Here is a 15,330-nt window from a genome sequence, read left to right on the forward strand (position 1 = left end):
TTTTCGTTCTGAGGACATGTGTTTGAGGCCAAATGGAGCACTAGGCGATTATCTGACAGAGACTACCGAACTCATAGTTGCAAAGTTTCATAAAGTCAAACAACATGAAAACAGTACAACCAGTCCATGCCAACCACAATCCCAAACTAGTGTCACCTGCCTGTACATGGTCTATATCCCTCCAAATATCTCTTATTCATGCACTTATTTAGATAACTTTTAAATGTTGTAACTGTATCCGCATCTGCCACTTCCTCTGGAAGCTCATTCCATGCATGAGCCACTGAGTTTGAAAAAAAACCTGTCCCTTGTGTTCTTTTTAAATCTTTCTCCTCACACCTTAAAAAATGCACCCAGTCTTCAAATTTCCCACCCTAGGGAAAAGACATCTGCCATTTATCTTATCTATCCTGTTATGGACCAAGCCAGGCCCCCTCAAAACATTTCAAGAAAGTAGCCCGGACCCTAATTTTGCGAATTGTTTTTAAGCAGGTATGAGTGGATATTCTAGGAGTGATGTAGCTGGCCCAACTACTTAGTTTTTAACAAAACCCATTTATTTGCAAGATTACCAGATGAAACGCAAACCCAAAGAGAACAGAATACAGAATAACTTAACCTGTCCAAAAACCCAACCGATTATCCCGACTTAATGATGCTGTACCAACAACTTGCAACAATCTCCATAAACACCCCTTGGCAAAAAAGGAAGAATCAAATACTGGTCTTACAGGAATGATATCGGGGAGAGAGAGAGACAGCATGAAACACCTTCCATGGAGCTCTTTCTTTGACCAGCAGCCTCAAAACTGACTGACTGACTGACTGACTGACTACTTTCTCTGCACAGCCAGACTGCTAAAAACCAAAACAAGCCAAACTTGAGAAGAGCTGAAGTGGGAGAACTGGCCACACTCCTTTCATTGTACAAGTTTTTTAAAAAACTTGAAAGCCTTTTTCCTGGCATAGTATCTGTCAGCTATAATCAAATTGGCCTTAAAGGCCATCCAAGCCAGACCTCTTGGCAACTCTGCCTTGTACAACACTTTTGGAAAAGAAACAAAGACAACAGGACCTTGTTAAAAGAGTAGCATTGTCACAATACCAACCCCCCTCCCCCCCCCATGATATTATTAACCTTTGTAAGGGTCACCTCCCGATGCTTCAGTGAAAAAAAAAATGTTCCAGCCTATCCAGATGTTTAAGTATATTTCTAGAATTCTCCAATCCGGGGAGCTGTGGTTGCTGAGTCATTAAATATACCTTCCTAAGCTAAGAGTTCAATCAGCAACCTTACAATTTGTTTAGCTAGTAAATGCTGTCCTATTGAACAATGTCACTGGGCATTGTGGTTCTTTAAAATATTCTTTGTTTTTCTGTTTCTTTGAAAACAAAATTTGAAAATAAAACTCATTTTGGTTTTCTTGACAGAAATGACATTGAAATGATTTGTAATTTACAGTAATAAACGTCTGCCAGTAGTTTTCACACAGCATCATAATAATGTCTGCTAGTTTAGATTTAAAAGTTCAGCTAGTTGTCTAGAAATCAAATTTTGTTTGGTAATACTACAACAATTGAAATATGGTAGTTTTTAGAATGACAAGTTCTTTGTTCAGGTTGGATTAGGCATTTGAGATGCAATTCAGATTTGAGGAAAATAGCTAAAGGATTTTGATGAAAATCTTGCCATTGATTTTAATACTGAAGGGGAGATGGTCTGCCCACCCACTCTCTTCTCTCTCTTCCCCCCCCCCCCCCCCCCCCCCCCACCCCCCCATACAACACAAATTCTGTATATGATAAACACATGATTTATGATGCAAACAAAGAATTGCTACAGTGAGGAATCTGGCCATCAAGTCCATACCAACCCTCTGAAGAACATCCCAACCAGACTCACTGCCAACACCTATTCCTGTAACCCTGCGTTTTTCATGGCTAGTCTAGGTAGCCTGCAAATCCCGAGACATGGGCAAATTAGCATAGCAAATCCACCTAACCCACACATCTTTGGACTATCGGCTGAAAGCAGAGCACTGGTGGAAATGCACAGACATGGGGTGAATGTGCAAATTTCACACAGATAGTCGATCGAGGCTGGAATTGAACCCTGGTCCTTGATGCTGTGAGACAGCAGTGCTGACCTCTGAGCCACTGTGAACTTTGTTGTTTAATCTCCTTTGAACATGGTTGCAGACATTTCTTGCGTTCATGCCTTTATTTTCTTAAGACTAGCCAAATTTAATTTTACTGAAGTGGAGTTGATCAGCGAGCAATCTTGGTCTTGCAGAACCACATCATTTAATAGGGTAAAAACAATGACTGCAGGTAGTCACGGAGGTAGTCACCTCCGCCCTCAGACCCCACCCCTCCAACCGTAACAAGGACATAACGCCCCTGGTGCTCACCTTCCACCCTACCAACCTTCGCATAAACCAAATCATCCACCGACATTTCCGCCACCTCCAAACAGACCCCCCCCACCAGGAATATATTTCCCTCCCCACCCCTTTCCGCCTTCCGCAAAGACCGTTCCCTCCGTGACTACCTGGTCAGGTCCACGCCCCCCTACAACCCACCCTCCCATCCTGGCACATTCCCCTGCCATCGCAGGAACTGTAAAACCTGCGTCCACACCTCCTCCCTCGCCTCTATCCAAGGCCCTAAAGGAGCCTTCCACATCCATCAAAGTTTTACTTGCACATCCACTAATATCACTTATTGTATCCGTTGCTCCCGATGCAGTCTCCTCTACATTGGGGAGACTGGGCGCCTCCTGGCAGAGCGCTTTAGGGAACATCTCCAGGACACCCGCACCAATCAACCACACCGCCCCATGGCCCAACATTTCAACTCCCCCTCCCATTCTGCCGAGGACATGGAGATCCTGGGCTGCCTCCACCGCTGCTCCCTCACCATCAGACGCCTGGAGGAAGAACGCCTCATCTTCCGCCTCGGAACACTTCAACCCCAGGGCATCAATGTGGACTTCACTAGTTTCCTCATTTCCCCTTCCCCCACCTCACCCTAGTTCCAAACTTCCAGCTCAGCACTGTCCCCATGACTTGTCCGGACTTGTCCTACCTGCCTATCTCCTTTTCCACCTATTCACTCCACCCTCTCCTCCCGGACCTATCACCTTCATCCCCTCCCCCACTCACCCATTGTACTCTATGCTACTTTCTCCCCACCCCCACCCTCCTCTAGCTTATCTCTCCACTCTTCAGGATCACTGCCTTTATTCCTGATGAAGGGCTTTTGCCCGAAACGTCGATTTCGAAGCTCCTTGGATGCTGCCTGAACTGCTGTGCTCTTCCAGCATCACTAATCCAGAATACATCATTTAATATGTTTATTCATTGTATATTTAGTTGAATAAGTATGTAGAAGGACGAATATAAATAGTTATTTGAGACTTTTGTTTTGGCAGCATTGTCAAGTACTGCGTTTTCTGAAATTTCCCAATGAACGTTCACAGCCAAATCAGGTAATATAATTTCTGTTACTACTAAAGTAGTTTGCGTGCAACTAAAAAAGCTGACTTTGCTAATAGTAGTCAACGTAAAATAATGTAATGCCAACATTTCTTTGCAGTGATGAAAGTTAAAACTGTCATAATTCTCTCAATACTTTTCTGAAATTGAGTGAATCTAATGTGGTCTGCACCTGCATTATTAAAATTGAGAAGTTGACTTTTGTAATTGTACTCTTCCAGTCAAATGCATTGTTGAAGTCCCAGACTGTAATTGAGTAGATTTCACTGTTAAAATACCTTGGAAAAAGTTTAATCATCTTTTAACAGCACACTTGTTAAATTACTGTTGGAAAAAACACTTTTGTTGCTGGAAAACTAATTTTGTTTGTGGGCTGACAGATCTCCCACAGTCCAAAAATGTGCAGGTTAGGTGAATTGGCCATGTTAAATAGCCTATAGTGTTAGGGGTAAATGTAGGGGAATGGGTCTGGGTGGGTTGCGCTTCGGTGGGTTGGTGTGGACTTGTGGGCCGAAGGGCCTGTTTCCACACTGTAAATAATCTAAGAATCTCCCCATTATGATAAATTTCAGATCACTTGGGTATTTTTAAAATTTTTGATTTTTTTTTTCTACCTTTAATCCTAAGTACATACCCCAACCACTTGCTTGTTAAAATTTAATTAAAAGTTGAAGGTCATCGCTGCATTTTGCTTGGTTGTTTGCTATCTTTGAAATACTTGAATGTAATTACTTGTGTACTGTGCTTGACAACATTACTGCTGGAAGCCTTGGTATCCTCTTGACTAGGTAATGCAAGTGTGATCAGGGTAGGGAAGTTCTGTGTCACAACTTGCCAGATCCATTGAGGTGAGGAGTGAGTTCTATTGAGACTGAGATTTAATGCAGAATAATAAAATCTGGAGTAATGTAGTTCATGTTTTCAATGCTTTTTTAAAAATCCTTTCCCACCATACTCTGCTTCCATTAAATTCTTGTGCATCTGTTCTCTACAGTTTTCATTTTTGATGCTGTAAATCATAGCTGGTGATATTGATTTCTTTATGTTTAAAAATTTTGAAAGGTACCATATTTATTGATTTATTCTAACCAATTCTCTCTTTCGGCATTCTATATATGGTGTGAATTGAAGCTAGGCCTCTCCCTCAAAGGGAGGGATACTACCCTGTGCTGCAACAGCCCCCTTAAACCTGTCCCATTTATGACTCATTGATATCACACTTTGTGCAGAGTCCTTTGAAATGCAAAGCATGTCTGTTTTGGGTAAGATGAAACAGCTACTTGTCCACAGTATTTAGTCCTTTTGTAATCTTGCAAGAAGCAAAAGAGAATAGATATGATTACAGTAAGAATTTTCAGTTTACGTAATGAATACAGATTTTCAATACACAAATACAACAGGTTAACTAACAAATACAGTTAAAATTAGCATTTTTATCCATGTTCCAGATTCAAGTTGTAGGTTAATTGATTTAACCTCATTATTGTACACTGCCAAAATCATCTGGTTCTGTCTTGAAATGGCAAGCTAAATAACTGCAGAACTAGAGATTTGTTGACTATCATCAGCTATGAAAGGAGTAAATTGTAGGAAAAATCGAATCAAGAGTGAATTGCAAAGCAAATTAACAAATTGTTAAAGCAGGTTTAATTATGTGATTTTTCTTGTGCCATACTGATGTAATGTGATGACTATATCTTGCAAAATGTTTATTGTTGATCTGTAATCATAGGTTTCTTATCTTTAGGCATCAAAATGGAACTTGCATTTTAAATATGCGAAGTACTGAAAGAAAACTGATTAACAACTGCAGAGAACATATGATTTTGTTTGTTTGTTATTAGAATCAAATGTTAAATAGGAGTATTATTACTATACAGACTGTTTCACAGTGCTGCGATAACCAGGTTGAAATATAAACTGAGTCCAAAACATGCCACTTTTGTACAACTTCATTTTGAAGTGTTAATGTATGATTTAATTTTGTAGGCATTGGAAGAAGCTCCCCGTCGACTAAAGAACATTGTTGACTTCAGTAAACATGTGATGAAGCTTTTACTGGGTGATACCTTTGTCCAGCCAGGGGTATGGAAACTTCAATCTTTTTTTTGATGTTTGCTTTCGTTCACTGATTACAATTTGGAATAATCTTACTCAGCTGACACTGACTTCATTTTATGCTGTGTGGTGAAGTTAACATTAGTTGCAGGTTATTGTGGAAGCACACACAAGCTGTCTGTAATGCAAGATATGTGGATGTGCGCATAGTCTTTGAACATCAGTCGAAAATGAAGAGGATTAAATTGAGCAAACTGAGAATCTATAAGCCATAGTCAAAAAGTGTGGTGCTGGAAATACACAGCCAGTCAGGCAGCATCCGAGCAACAGGAGAGTTGATGTTTCAAGGATAAGCTCTTCACCGGGAATGCTCAAAACGTTGATTGTTCTGCTCTTCTGATGCTGCCTGACTGGCTGTGCTTTTCCAGCACCACACTCTTTGACTCTGATCTTCAGTATCTGCAGTTCTCACTCTCTCCTAATCTATAAGCCATAATTCTGCTCACTTTGTGCTATGCATGCAAAATTTAAACTGTGTGCTAACATGCCAAGAAAATCAACCAGTTTCATTGCTGCCTTTTGGGGTTAGAATTCAAGTGACAGGACAAAATACAGGCCAACCATAGATGGAGATGCTCGCCTGAGCTGGCATGTCAAACATCTTCATTAGTTTGAAGTGTCCACATCCACTTAGTGAAGTGAAGTAAATAAGATTAGATTCTTTCTAGATGGTACAATGATTATTATCGTGGATATCCAGAGATTTTGGGGTTCAGGACCATAGATCTTCAAAATGGCATGAAAAGGGGCAAAAAAACAATCAAGAAAGCTAATGGAATTCCGGACTTGACATCTACAGGACTGGAATATGAGGATAGTTATATTGTAGCTCTACAAAACCTTAATTAGACCCCACTTGGAATAGTGTAAGTAGATCTGGGCGTTGAACCTGAGGAAGAATATGTAGATAACGGATAGCCTAGTGGTATTAACACTGGACTATTAATCCAGAGACCCAGATAATGGTCTAGGGGACCCATGACTGATGGTGGAATTTGAATTCAGTTTTAAAAATCTGGAATTAAGAATCTACCAATAACCATGAAATCTTTGTCGATTGTCAGGAAAAATAAACATCTGGTTCACTAATGTTCTTACCTGGTCTGGCCTACATGTGACTCCAGGCCTGCAGCAATGTGTTTGACTCTCAATTGTCTCTGAAATGGCCAAGGAAGCCATGCAGTTGTACCAATTGCTACAAAATCTCAAAAAAAAAGAAAACTGATGGATCACCTGGCATCGACATAGACACCAGAAAAGACGACGACAGAAACAGCCTTGTTGACCCTGCAAGTCCTCTTCACTAACATCTGGGGGCTAGTGGCAAAGTTGGGAGAGCTGTCTTATAGACTAGTCAAGCAATAGCCTGACATTGTCTGTAAGCTTTGATTCCATGAGTATGATTGTCCCAGACAGCACCTTCAGCATCCCTGGATATGTCCTGTCTCACTGAAGATCTAGATCCCAAGGAGGGACTGCTCGGTGTTGCGATTGGTCACAAGAATCAATGGACAACGGAATGTGATCTGTATAAATTGAAAAGCCATTTTTTGGTTAATAAAAGCCTACATATGTTTGTTGCTTCTGACAACAGCCTAAATTCAAATTTTAAATCCTTACCACCAGCAAAGGTGACGGCGCAGTGGCATGTATTTGGGAAGGAGTTGCCCTGGGAGTCCTCAATATTGACTCTGGATCCCATGAGGTCTCATGGCTTCAGGTTAAACACAGGCAGGGAAACCACCTGGTGATTACCACATACTGTCCTCCCTCGGCTGATGAATCGGTACTCCTCCGTGTTGAATAACACTTGGAGGAAGCAATGAGGATGGTAAGACACAAAATGTACTCTAGGTGAGGGATCTCAAAATCCACTAAGAGTGGCTCATCAGCAGCACTTCTGATCGAGCTGGTTGACTCCGAAAGGATAGCTGCTAGATTGCATCTCCAACAGATGATTAGGGCATAAACAAAAGGAAAAAAACATACTTGACCTCATCCTTGCCAATCTGCTAGCTGCAGATGCATCTGTTCGTGACAGTATTTCTAAGAGTGATAATCACACAGACCTTGTGGAGACAAGGTCCCACCTTCACACTGAGAATAACTTCCAATGTGTTGTGTGGCACTATCACTGTGCTAAATGGGACAGACTTAGAACATAGAAGAATAAGAATACAGCGCAGTACAGGCCCTTTGGCCCTCGATGTTGCGCCGATCCAAGCCCACCTAACCTATACTAACCCACTATCCTCCATATACCTATCCAATGCCTGCTTAAATGCCCATAAAGAGGGAGAGTCCACCACTGCTACTGGCAGGGCATTCCATGAACTTACGACTCGCTGAGTGAAGAACCTACCCCTAACTTCAGTCCTATATCTACCCCCCCTTAATTTAAAGCTATGCCCCCTTGTAATACCCGACTCCATACGCGGGAAAAGGCTCACACTGTCAACCCTATCTAACCCCCCAATCATCTTGTACACCTCAATCAAGTCACCCCTAAACCTTCTTTTCTCTAATGAAAACCGCCCCAAGTGTCTCAGTCTTTCCTCATACGATCTTCCTTCCATACCAGGCAACATCCTGGTAAACCTCCTCTGCACCCGTTCCAGTGCCTCCACATCCTTCCTATAGTATGGCGACCAAAACTGCACACAATATTCCAGATGCGGCCGCACCAGAGTCTTATACAACTGCATCATGACCTCAGGACTCCGGAACTCAATTCCTCTACCAATAAAAGCCAGTACGCCATATGCCTTCCTCACCGCACTATTTACCTGGGTGGCAACTTTCAGAGATCTGTGTACATGGACACCAAGATCCCTCTGCTCATCCACACTACCAAGTATCCGACCATTAGCCCAGTACCCCATTTTTTTGTTATTCTTCCCAAAGTGAATCACCTCACACTTAGCTACATTGAATTCCATTTGCCACCTTTCTGCCCAGCTCTGCAGCTTCTCTATATCCTGCTGTAACCTGCCACATCCTTCCTCACTGTCAACAACTCCTCCGACTTTCGTATCATCCGCAAACTTGCTCACCCAACCTTCTAACCCCTCTTCCAGGTCATTTATAAAAATGACAAACAGCAATGGTCCCAAAACAGATCCTTGCGGAACACCGCTAGTGACGGCACTCCATGAAGAAACTTTGCCATCAACTACTACCCTCTGTCTTCTTCCATCCAGCCAATTCCTAATCCAAACCTCCAACTCACCCTCAATACCATATCTCCGTATTTTCTGCAGTAGCCTACCATGGGGAACCTTATCAAACGCCTTACTAAAATCCATATATACCACATCTACCGCTTTCCCCTCATCAACCTCCTTCGTCACCTTTTCAAAGAATTCAATAAGGTTTGTGAGGCACGACCTGCCCTTCACAAAACCATGCTGACTATCCTTGATCACATTATTCCTATCCAGATGTGCATAAATCCTATCCCTTACAATTCTCTCTAAGACTTTGCCCACAACAGAAGTGAGACTCACCGGCCTATAGTTACTAGGGTTATCCCTACTCCCCTTTTTGAACAAGGGAACCACATTTGCTATCCTCCAGTCTTCTGGCACTACTCCTGTAGACAGAGGACATAAAAATCAAGGCCAATGGCTCTGCAATCTCCTCCCTTGCTTCCCAGAGAATCCTAGGATAAATGCCATCAGGCCCAGGGGACTTATCTATTTTCACCTTTTCCAGGATTTCCAGCACCTCTTCTCTACATACCTCAAAGCCATCCATTCTACTTATTTGTGACTCAGTATTCACATCGACGACAATGCCCTGTTCCTGAGTAAATACTGAAGAAAAGTATTCATTCAGTGTCTCCCCAATCTCTTCCGCCTCCACACGCAACTTCCCACTACTATCCTTGACTGGACCTATTCCTACCCTAGTCATTCTTTTATTCCTAACATACCTATAGAAAGCCTTAGGGTTTTCCCTAATCCTACCGACTAAGGACCTTTCATGTCCCCTCCTTGCTGCTCTTAGCTCTCTCTTCAGGTCCTTCCTGGCTACCCTATAACTCTCAATCGCCCCAATTGAACCTTCACGTCTCATCTTGAGATAGGCCGCCCTCTTCCATTTAACAAGGGATTCCAATTCCTTATTAAACCACGGCTCCCTCGCACGACCCTTTCCTCCCTGCCTGACAGGTACATAATTATCAAGGACACTCAATAGTTGCTCCTTGAACAAGCTCCACATATCATTTACACTCTTGCCTTGGAGTCTACTTTTCCAAGCCACACATCCTAAGTCATGCCTCACCGCATCATAATTTCCCTGACCCCAGCTATAACTCTTGCCCTGTAGTACACACTTATCCCTCTCCATCACAAGTGTAAAAATCACCGAATTATGGTCACTATCCCCAAAGTGCTCACCTACCTCTAATTCTAACACCTGGCCTGGTTCGTTACCCAGAACCAAATCCAGTATGGCCTCACCTTGTTGGCCTGTCTACATATTGTCAGGAAACTCTCCTGCACACATTGAACAAACACTGACCCATCTAACGAACTTGAGCTATAGCTTTCCCAATCAATATCAGGAAAGTTAAAGTCCCCCATAACAACCACCCTATTACTGTCACTCATCTCCTGAATCACCTTCCCTATCCTTTCTTCAATGATTCTAGGACTATTAGGAGGCCTGTAAAAGACTCCTAACAGGGTGACCTCACCTTTCCTATTCCTAACCTCAGCCCAAACTACCTCAGATGGCAAGTCCTTATCCATCGTCCTTTCCACCACTGTAATACTATCTTTGACAAGCAATGCCACACCTCCCCCTCTTTTACCCCCACCTCTGACCCTACTAAAACATTTAAATCCTGGAACCTGCAACAGCCAATCCTGTCCCTGTTCTAGCCATGTCTCCGTAATAGCCACAACATCGAAGTCCCAGGTACCAACCCACGCTGCAAGTTCACCTACCTTATTTCGTATACTTCTTGCATTGAAGTATACACACTTCAAGCCACTTTCCTGTTTACAGGCACCCTCCTTTGAAATTGATGCCATGTTCCTAACCTCCCTACACTCCAGGCCCTGCACCCTGAAGCTACAATCTGGGTTCCCATGCCCCTGCAGAGTTAGTTTAAACCCCCCCCAAGAGCACTAGCAAACCTCCCCCCAAGGATACTGGTGCCCCTCAGGTTCAGGTGTAGACCATCCTGTTTATAGAGGTCCCACCGTCCCCAGAAAGAACCCCAGTTATCCAAAAACCAGAATCCCTCCCTCCTGCACCATCCCTGTAGCCACGCATTTAAGTGTTCTCTTTCCCTATTCCTCGAATCTCTATCACGTGGCACGGGTAACAAACCAGAGACAACAACTCTGTTCGTTCTAATTCTGAGCTTCCAACCTAGCTCCCTGAAAGCCTGTCTAACATCCTCGGCACTCCTCCTACCTATGTCGTTGGTGCCAATATGGACCACGACTTCGGGCTGCTCCCCCTCCCCCTCCAGGACCCGGAAAACACGATAAGAGACATCACGTACCCTTGCACCTGGGAGGCAACATACCAAACGTGAGTCTCTCTCGTTCCCACAAAACCGCCTATCTGTGCCCCTAACTATCGAGTCCCCAATTACTACTGCTCTGCTCTTCTTCACCCTTCCCTTCTGAGTAACGGGGACAGGCTCCGTGCCAGAGACCTGAGCCCCGTTACTTACCCCTGGTAAGTCATCCCCCCCACAAGTATCCAAAACGGTTTACTTGTTCTTGAGGGGAACGGCCGCAGGGGGTCCCTGCACTGGCTGCTTCCTCCCAGTCCCCCTCACTGTCACCCATCTATCTGCCATCTTTGGAGTTACTACTTCCCTATAACTCTGATCTATGACCCCCTCTGCCTCCCGAATGATCCGAAGTTCATCCAACTCCAGCTCCAGTTCCCTAACACGGTCTTGGAGGAGCTGGAGATGGGTGCACTTCCTGCAAGTGTAATCGGCAGGGACGTCGATGGCATCCCTCACCTCATACATGTTCAGGAGGAACATTGCACTGCCTTCACTGCCATCCCTCTAAAGCTAACTTTTATTTAAAAAAAAAACTGGGTCAAAAGAATACAACAAGCAAAATTCAGCACTTACCTACTTACCACAACAGATGTTATTATTAGGTTAGAGGAGGAGGGCGGGTGGGAGGCACTACCCGTGTAGTGCCTCGGGTTCCTCTCCTTCGCGCTTTTAAAGGGGGAAAAAAACCTACCCAGGTAAGCTTACACTAACTGCTTCCGGGTCTCGGCTGCCCCTCTGGTCGTCGTCACTTCCCCCTGGTGCTCCCGCTCTTTCTGTGAAGAGAGAGTGAAAGAGAAAAAAAAACACCGCTGCCCGCTACCGGTAAGTACTTTTAAAACCAAACGGTCTTACCTTCGCTGCTGCTCGCACTGGAAATGGAGATCTTCAGCAGATCTAGCAACTTGAGTGGCCATCCATGAGGTGCTTCGGACCATCAACAGCAACAGAACTGTACTTCTGCACAATCTGTAACCTCATGGCCTGGCATATCCCCCGCTCAACCATTACCATCAAGTTAGGGGATCAACCCTGGTTCAGTGCAGGAGGGCATACCAGGAGCAGCACCAGGTAGATCTGAAGGTGAGGTGTCAACCTGGTGAAGCCACCAAAAAGGATGACTTGCACACCAAACAGCATAAGCAGCTAGGGATAGACAGATCAGATGTAAGCTCTGCAGTCTTGCCACGTTCATTTGTGAGTGGTGGTGGATGATTAAACAACTCGTTGGAGAAGAAGGCTCCACAAATATCCCCATCCTCAATGATGGAAGAGCCCAGCATATTAGTGCAAAAGATCAGGCTGCAGCTTTCGCAGTAATCTTCAGCCTGTAGTGCTGAGTGGATGATCCATCTCTATCTCCTCCAGTGGTCCCCAGCATTACAGATACCAGTCTTCAGCTAATTCCATTCACTTCACGTAATATCAAGTAAAGATTGGAGGCACTGGATACTGCAAAGACTATGGGCCCCTAACAACATGCCAGCTATAGTCTTGAAGACTTATGCTCCACAACTTGCTGCTCTCCTAATATCTACCTGACAATGTGGAAAATAGTCCAAGTATGTCCTGTACATTTAAAAAGCAGGACAAATCCAACCTGGCCAATTACTGCCCCATCAGCCGTCTGTCTATCATCAGTAAAGTGATGGAAGCAGTCGCCAACAGCACCTGCTCAGCAATAACCTGCTCAGTGGCGCCCAGTTTGGGTTCCACCAGGGCCACTCAGCCTCTGTTCAAACATGGACAAAACAGCTGAATTCCAGAGGTGAGGCTGCATTATGTGAGAAAATTTAACAAGTCTGTGTGTTATAACTGATAACTCAGTGTCCCAGCTAACTTGATCTATATTTTTTTGTGTTGGCGTCAGGGAGAGACTGTGTGTTTGTCCCTTCCAATTTCCTGGATGGGATTACGGCAATACAGGATATTCCACCAGACAGAATGGACAGGGACAGATGTTCTGCAGAGCCGGTCAAATGTAAATCATGGTATATGGATTTCTATCAGGAGGTTTTGAAGCTTGTGGCCAATGTGAAATTCCATCAAGATGATAGCTGCATGTTTGAGCCACCTCAACATCAACTTTGAGGCAATGGTTGGCATTGACTGCATTCTGGGTGGTGATAGACTTTGAATAGTGGCTTCTTGTAGAATCATCCAGCCTCCCATCTGAGTTTGGTCACTATGGAATCCAAGTCCTCTCCTCCACCAGCCACTGACTTACTGACTTTTTAAAAAAAAAACAATTTGGGGCAATTGGGACTTTGATTTGGACTTTCTGGCTCGGAGATGGAGACACTACTGCTGTGTTACAGGACCCGATCTGTAATCCCAGTCCTCAATTAAACAATGACTATCTTCTGCATGTCTTTAACAACATAAACTCTCAAAAGTCTTTTTGAAGTTAATTAACACTTGCACCTGGACGTATGTACTAAGATATGGGTATGAGCTTTAGGAAGGAAAAGTCTACAAAAAGTCATTGTGTTAATGGGTGCATGTTTCTTAAGATTTCTCATGAACTGCTCAGATGGGTTAGTTTACAAGAATCAAATTAGCATGCAGAGAGAAGGGCAGCTAGTCTTTGTCCACTGTGCAGAAAACAGGTGGGAGTTTATGGTTTTATTGAAACTAACTTCATGTGGATTTAAATGAAGCTGGACCTTTTGTCTAGTGCGGCTCAAGGGAAGGATCTCTGGTGAAATATACAGTGAAAGTCAATTTGAGGATTAGAAATAATCTGTCTGTAAAAGGGGAAACGTAAGTGAGTGATCAAGATAGAAGTTCAACTAAGACTAGTTTCTGGAGAAGAGACTGATATCCACTTCAGGGACAGAGTAAAGTATAACCATGCAAAGGAGATTTTTAGTTCAAGTATAATAAGTGGTGTTTAGTTAATGTAGCCTTGTTTGGTATAGTAAAAGTACTAAAGTTTGAAATCATGTGCTGTGATTCTTCAAGTCAGGTTCTACAATTTTGAATACTTTTCTAAATATCTGTTTCTGTGGGGGTCATAACACTTTGGAGGACTTGAGTCAGTGCTGTGTTTTCATGACAGCCAATAAAAGCCACACAAGGACCTTATGAAAATGAATGCTTCACTCGGGAATCTCGTTATCGACTTAAAACCTCTAAGAAGCTTGCCAGGATTAATGAACCTGGCAGACTCAATTTTCTTTGGTTTAAAAAAAAACAAGCGCACATCAGGGTGGCTCAGTGGTTAGCACTGCTGCCCCACAGCGCCAGGGACCCAAGTTCGATTCCAACCTGGGGCGACTGTCTGTCTGAGTGGAGTTTACACGTTCTCCCAGTGTTTGCATGGGTTTTCTCCATGTTCTCCAGTTTGGTCCCACAGTCCAAGGATGTACAGGTTAGCTGGATTAGCTATACTAAATTGCCCATAGTGTCCAAGGGGTGGGGGTGGGTCTGGGTGGGCTGATCTTCAGAGAGTTGATGTGGACTGGATGGGCTGAGTGGCCTATTTCCATGCTGCAGGCATGCTATGATCAGATAAAGAAAACAAGAAGTGGAAATCTCATGTCAGTAACTTGCCCAAAGTCTGATTGTCTGCAGCATTCTCCCTGACTTGTAGTAGACTTTATCAGGTGCACGTGGGCTCTACCAGTCTGTTATGTCTGTTGCACTACTCCTGTGCTTCTACTGTAGAAAATCATAATGCACAGAAAAATGCTTCCTGTTTTAAAATTTTCAAAATTTGTTTCTGTAGTTGGATTTGCCAGATGTTTTGTTATGGATGGAAAGTTGCACTTAGATTAGATTCTTACAGTCTACTGTTTGTCATTATTCACACAGTTTGCTTGTATTATTTAAGAAGCATTTTCTGTTGTCAAATATAGGTTAGGACCAAACAAGTGGAAAGAAACTCTGACCAAAGCTGACTACGTATTTTCTAAGGTTGATTTTTGGAAAAATTGTAATGAATTAAATATTTGATTTTGTATTGAAACTTATTTCACATATTTGGTCATCTTAACACTTAGCCGAGAAATTCCACCTGCTCCAGATGTGTGTAATAACCTCTCTCTAAGCATATTTATTAGGAACATATCTGACCTACCTATTGTTGGTTAAACTGATTATGGTACCCTGTTTATGCCTGCAGTTCATTCAAGATCTTATTCAACAGTATAAAGAACTGGTGAAAATAAATATTAC

General features: G+C 43.3%; 1 protein-coding gene across 1 annotated transcript in view; it reads left to right on the forward strand.

Annotated features, from left to right (window-relative positions):
* ippk (inositol 1,3,4,5,6-pentakisphosphate 2-kinase) overlaps positions 1-15,330 on the forward strand; it is a 93,531-nt gene that overhangs the window by 28,058 nt on the left and 50,143 nt on the right. The window contains exons 2-3 of the mRNA XM_043707887.2: positions 3,434-3,490; positions 5,487-5,582. Of these exons, the coding sequence (XP_043563822.2) occupies positions 3,434-3,490; positions 5,487-5,582 (153 nt within the window). The remainder of the gene's footprint in view (positions 1-3,433; positions 3,491-5,486; positions 5,583-15,330) is intronic.

Source organism: Chiloscyllium plagiosum, unplaced genomic scaffold, assembly GCF_037043375.1.
Source record: "Chiloscyllium plagiosum isolate Xiang-an unplaced genomic scaffold, Cpla_swu_hap1 HiC_scaffold_14, whole genome shotgun sequence".
Taxonomy (NCBI): domain Eukaryota; kingdom Metazoa; phylum Chordata; class Chondrichthyes; order Orectolobiformes; family Hemiscylliidae; genus Chiloscyllium; species Chiloscyllium plagiosum.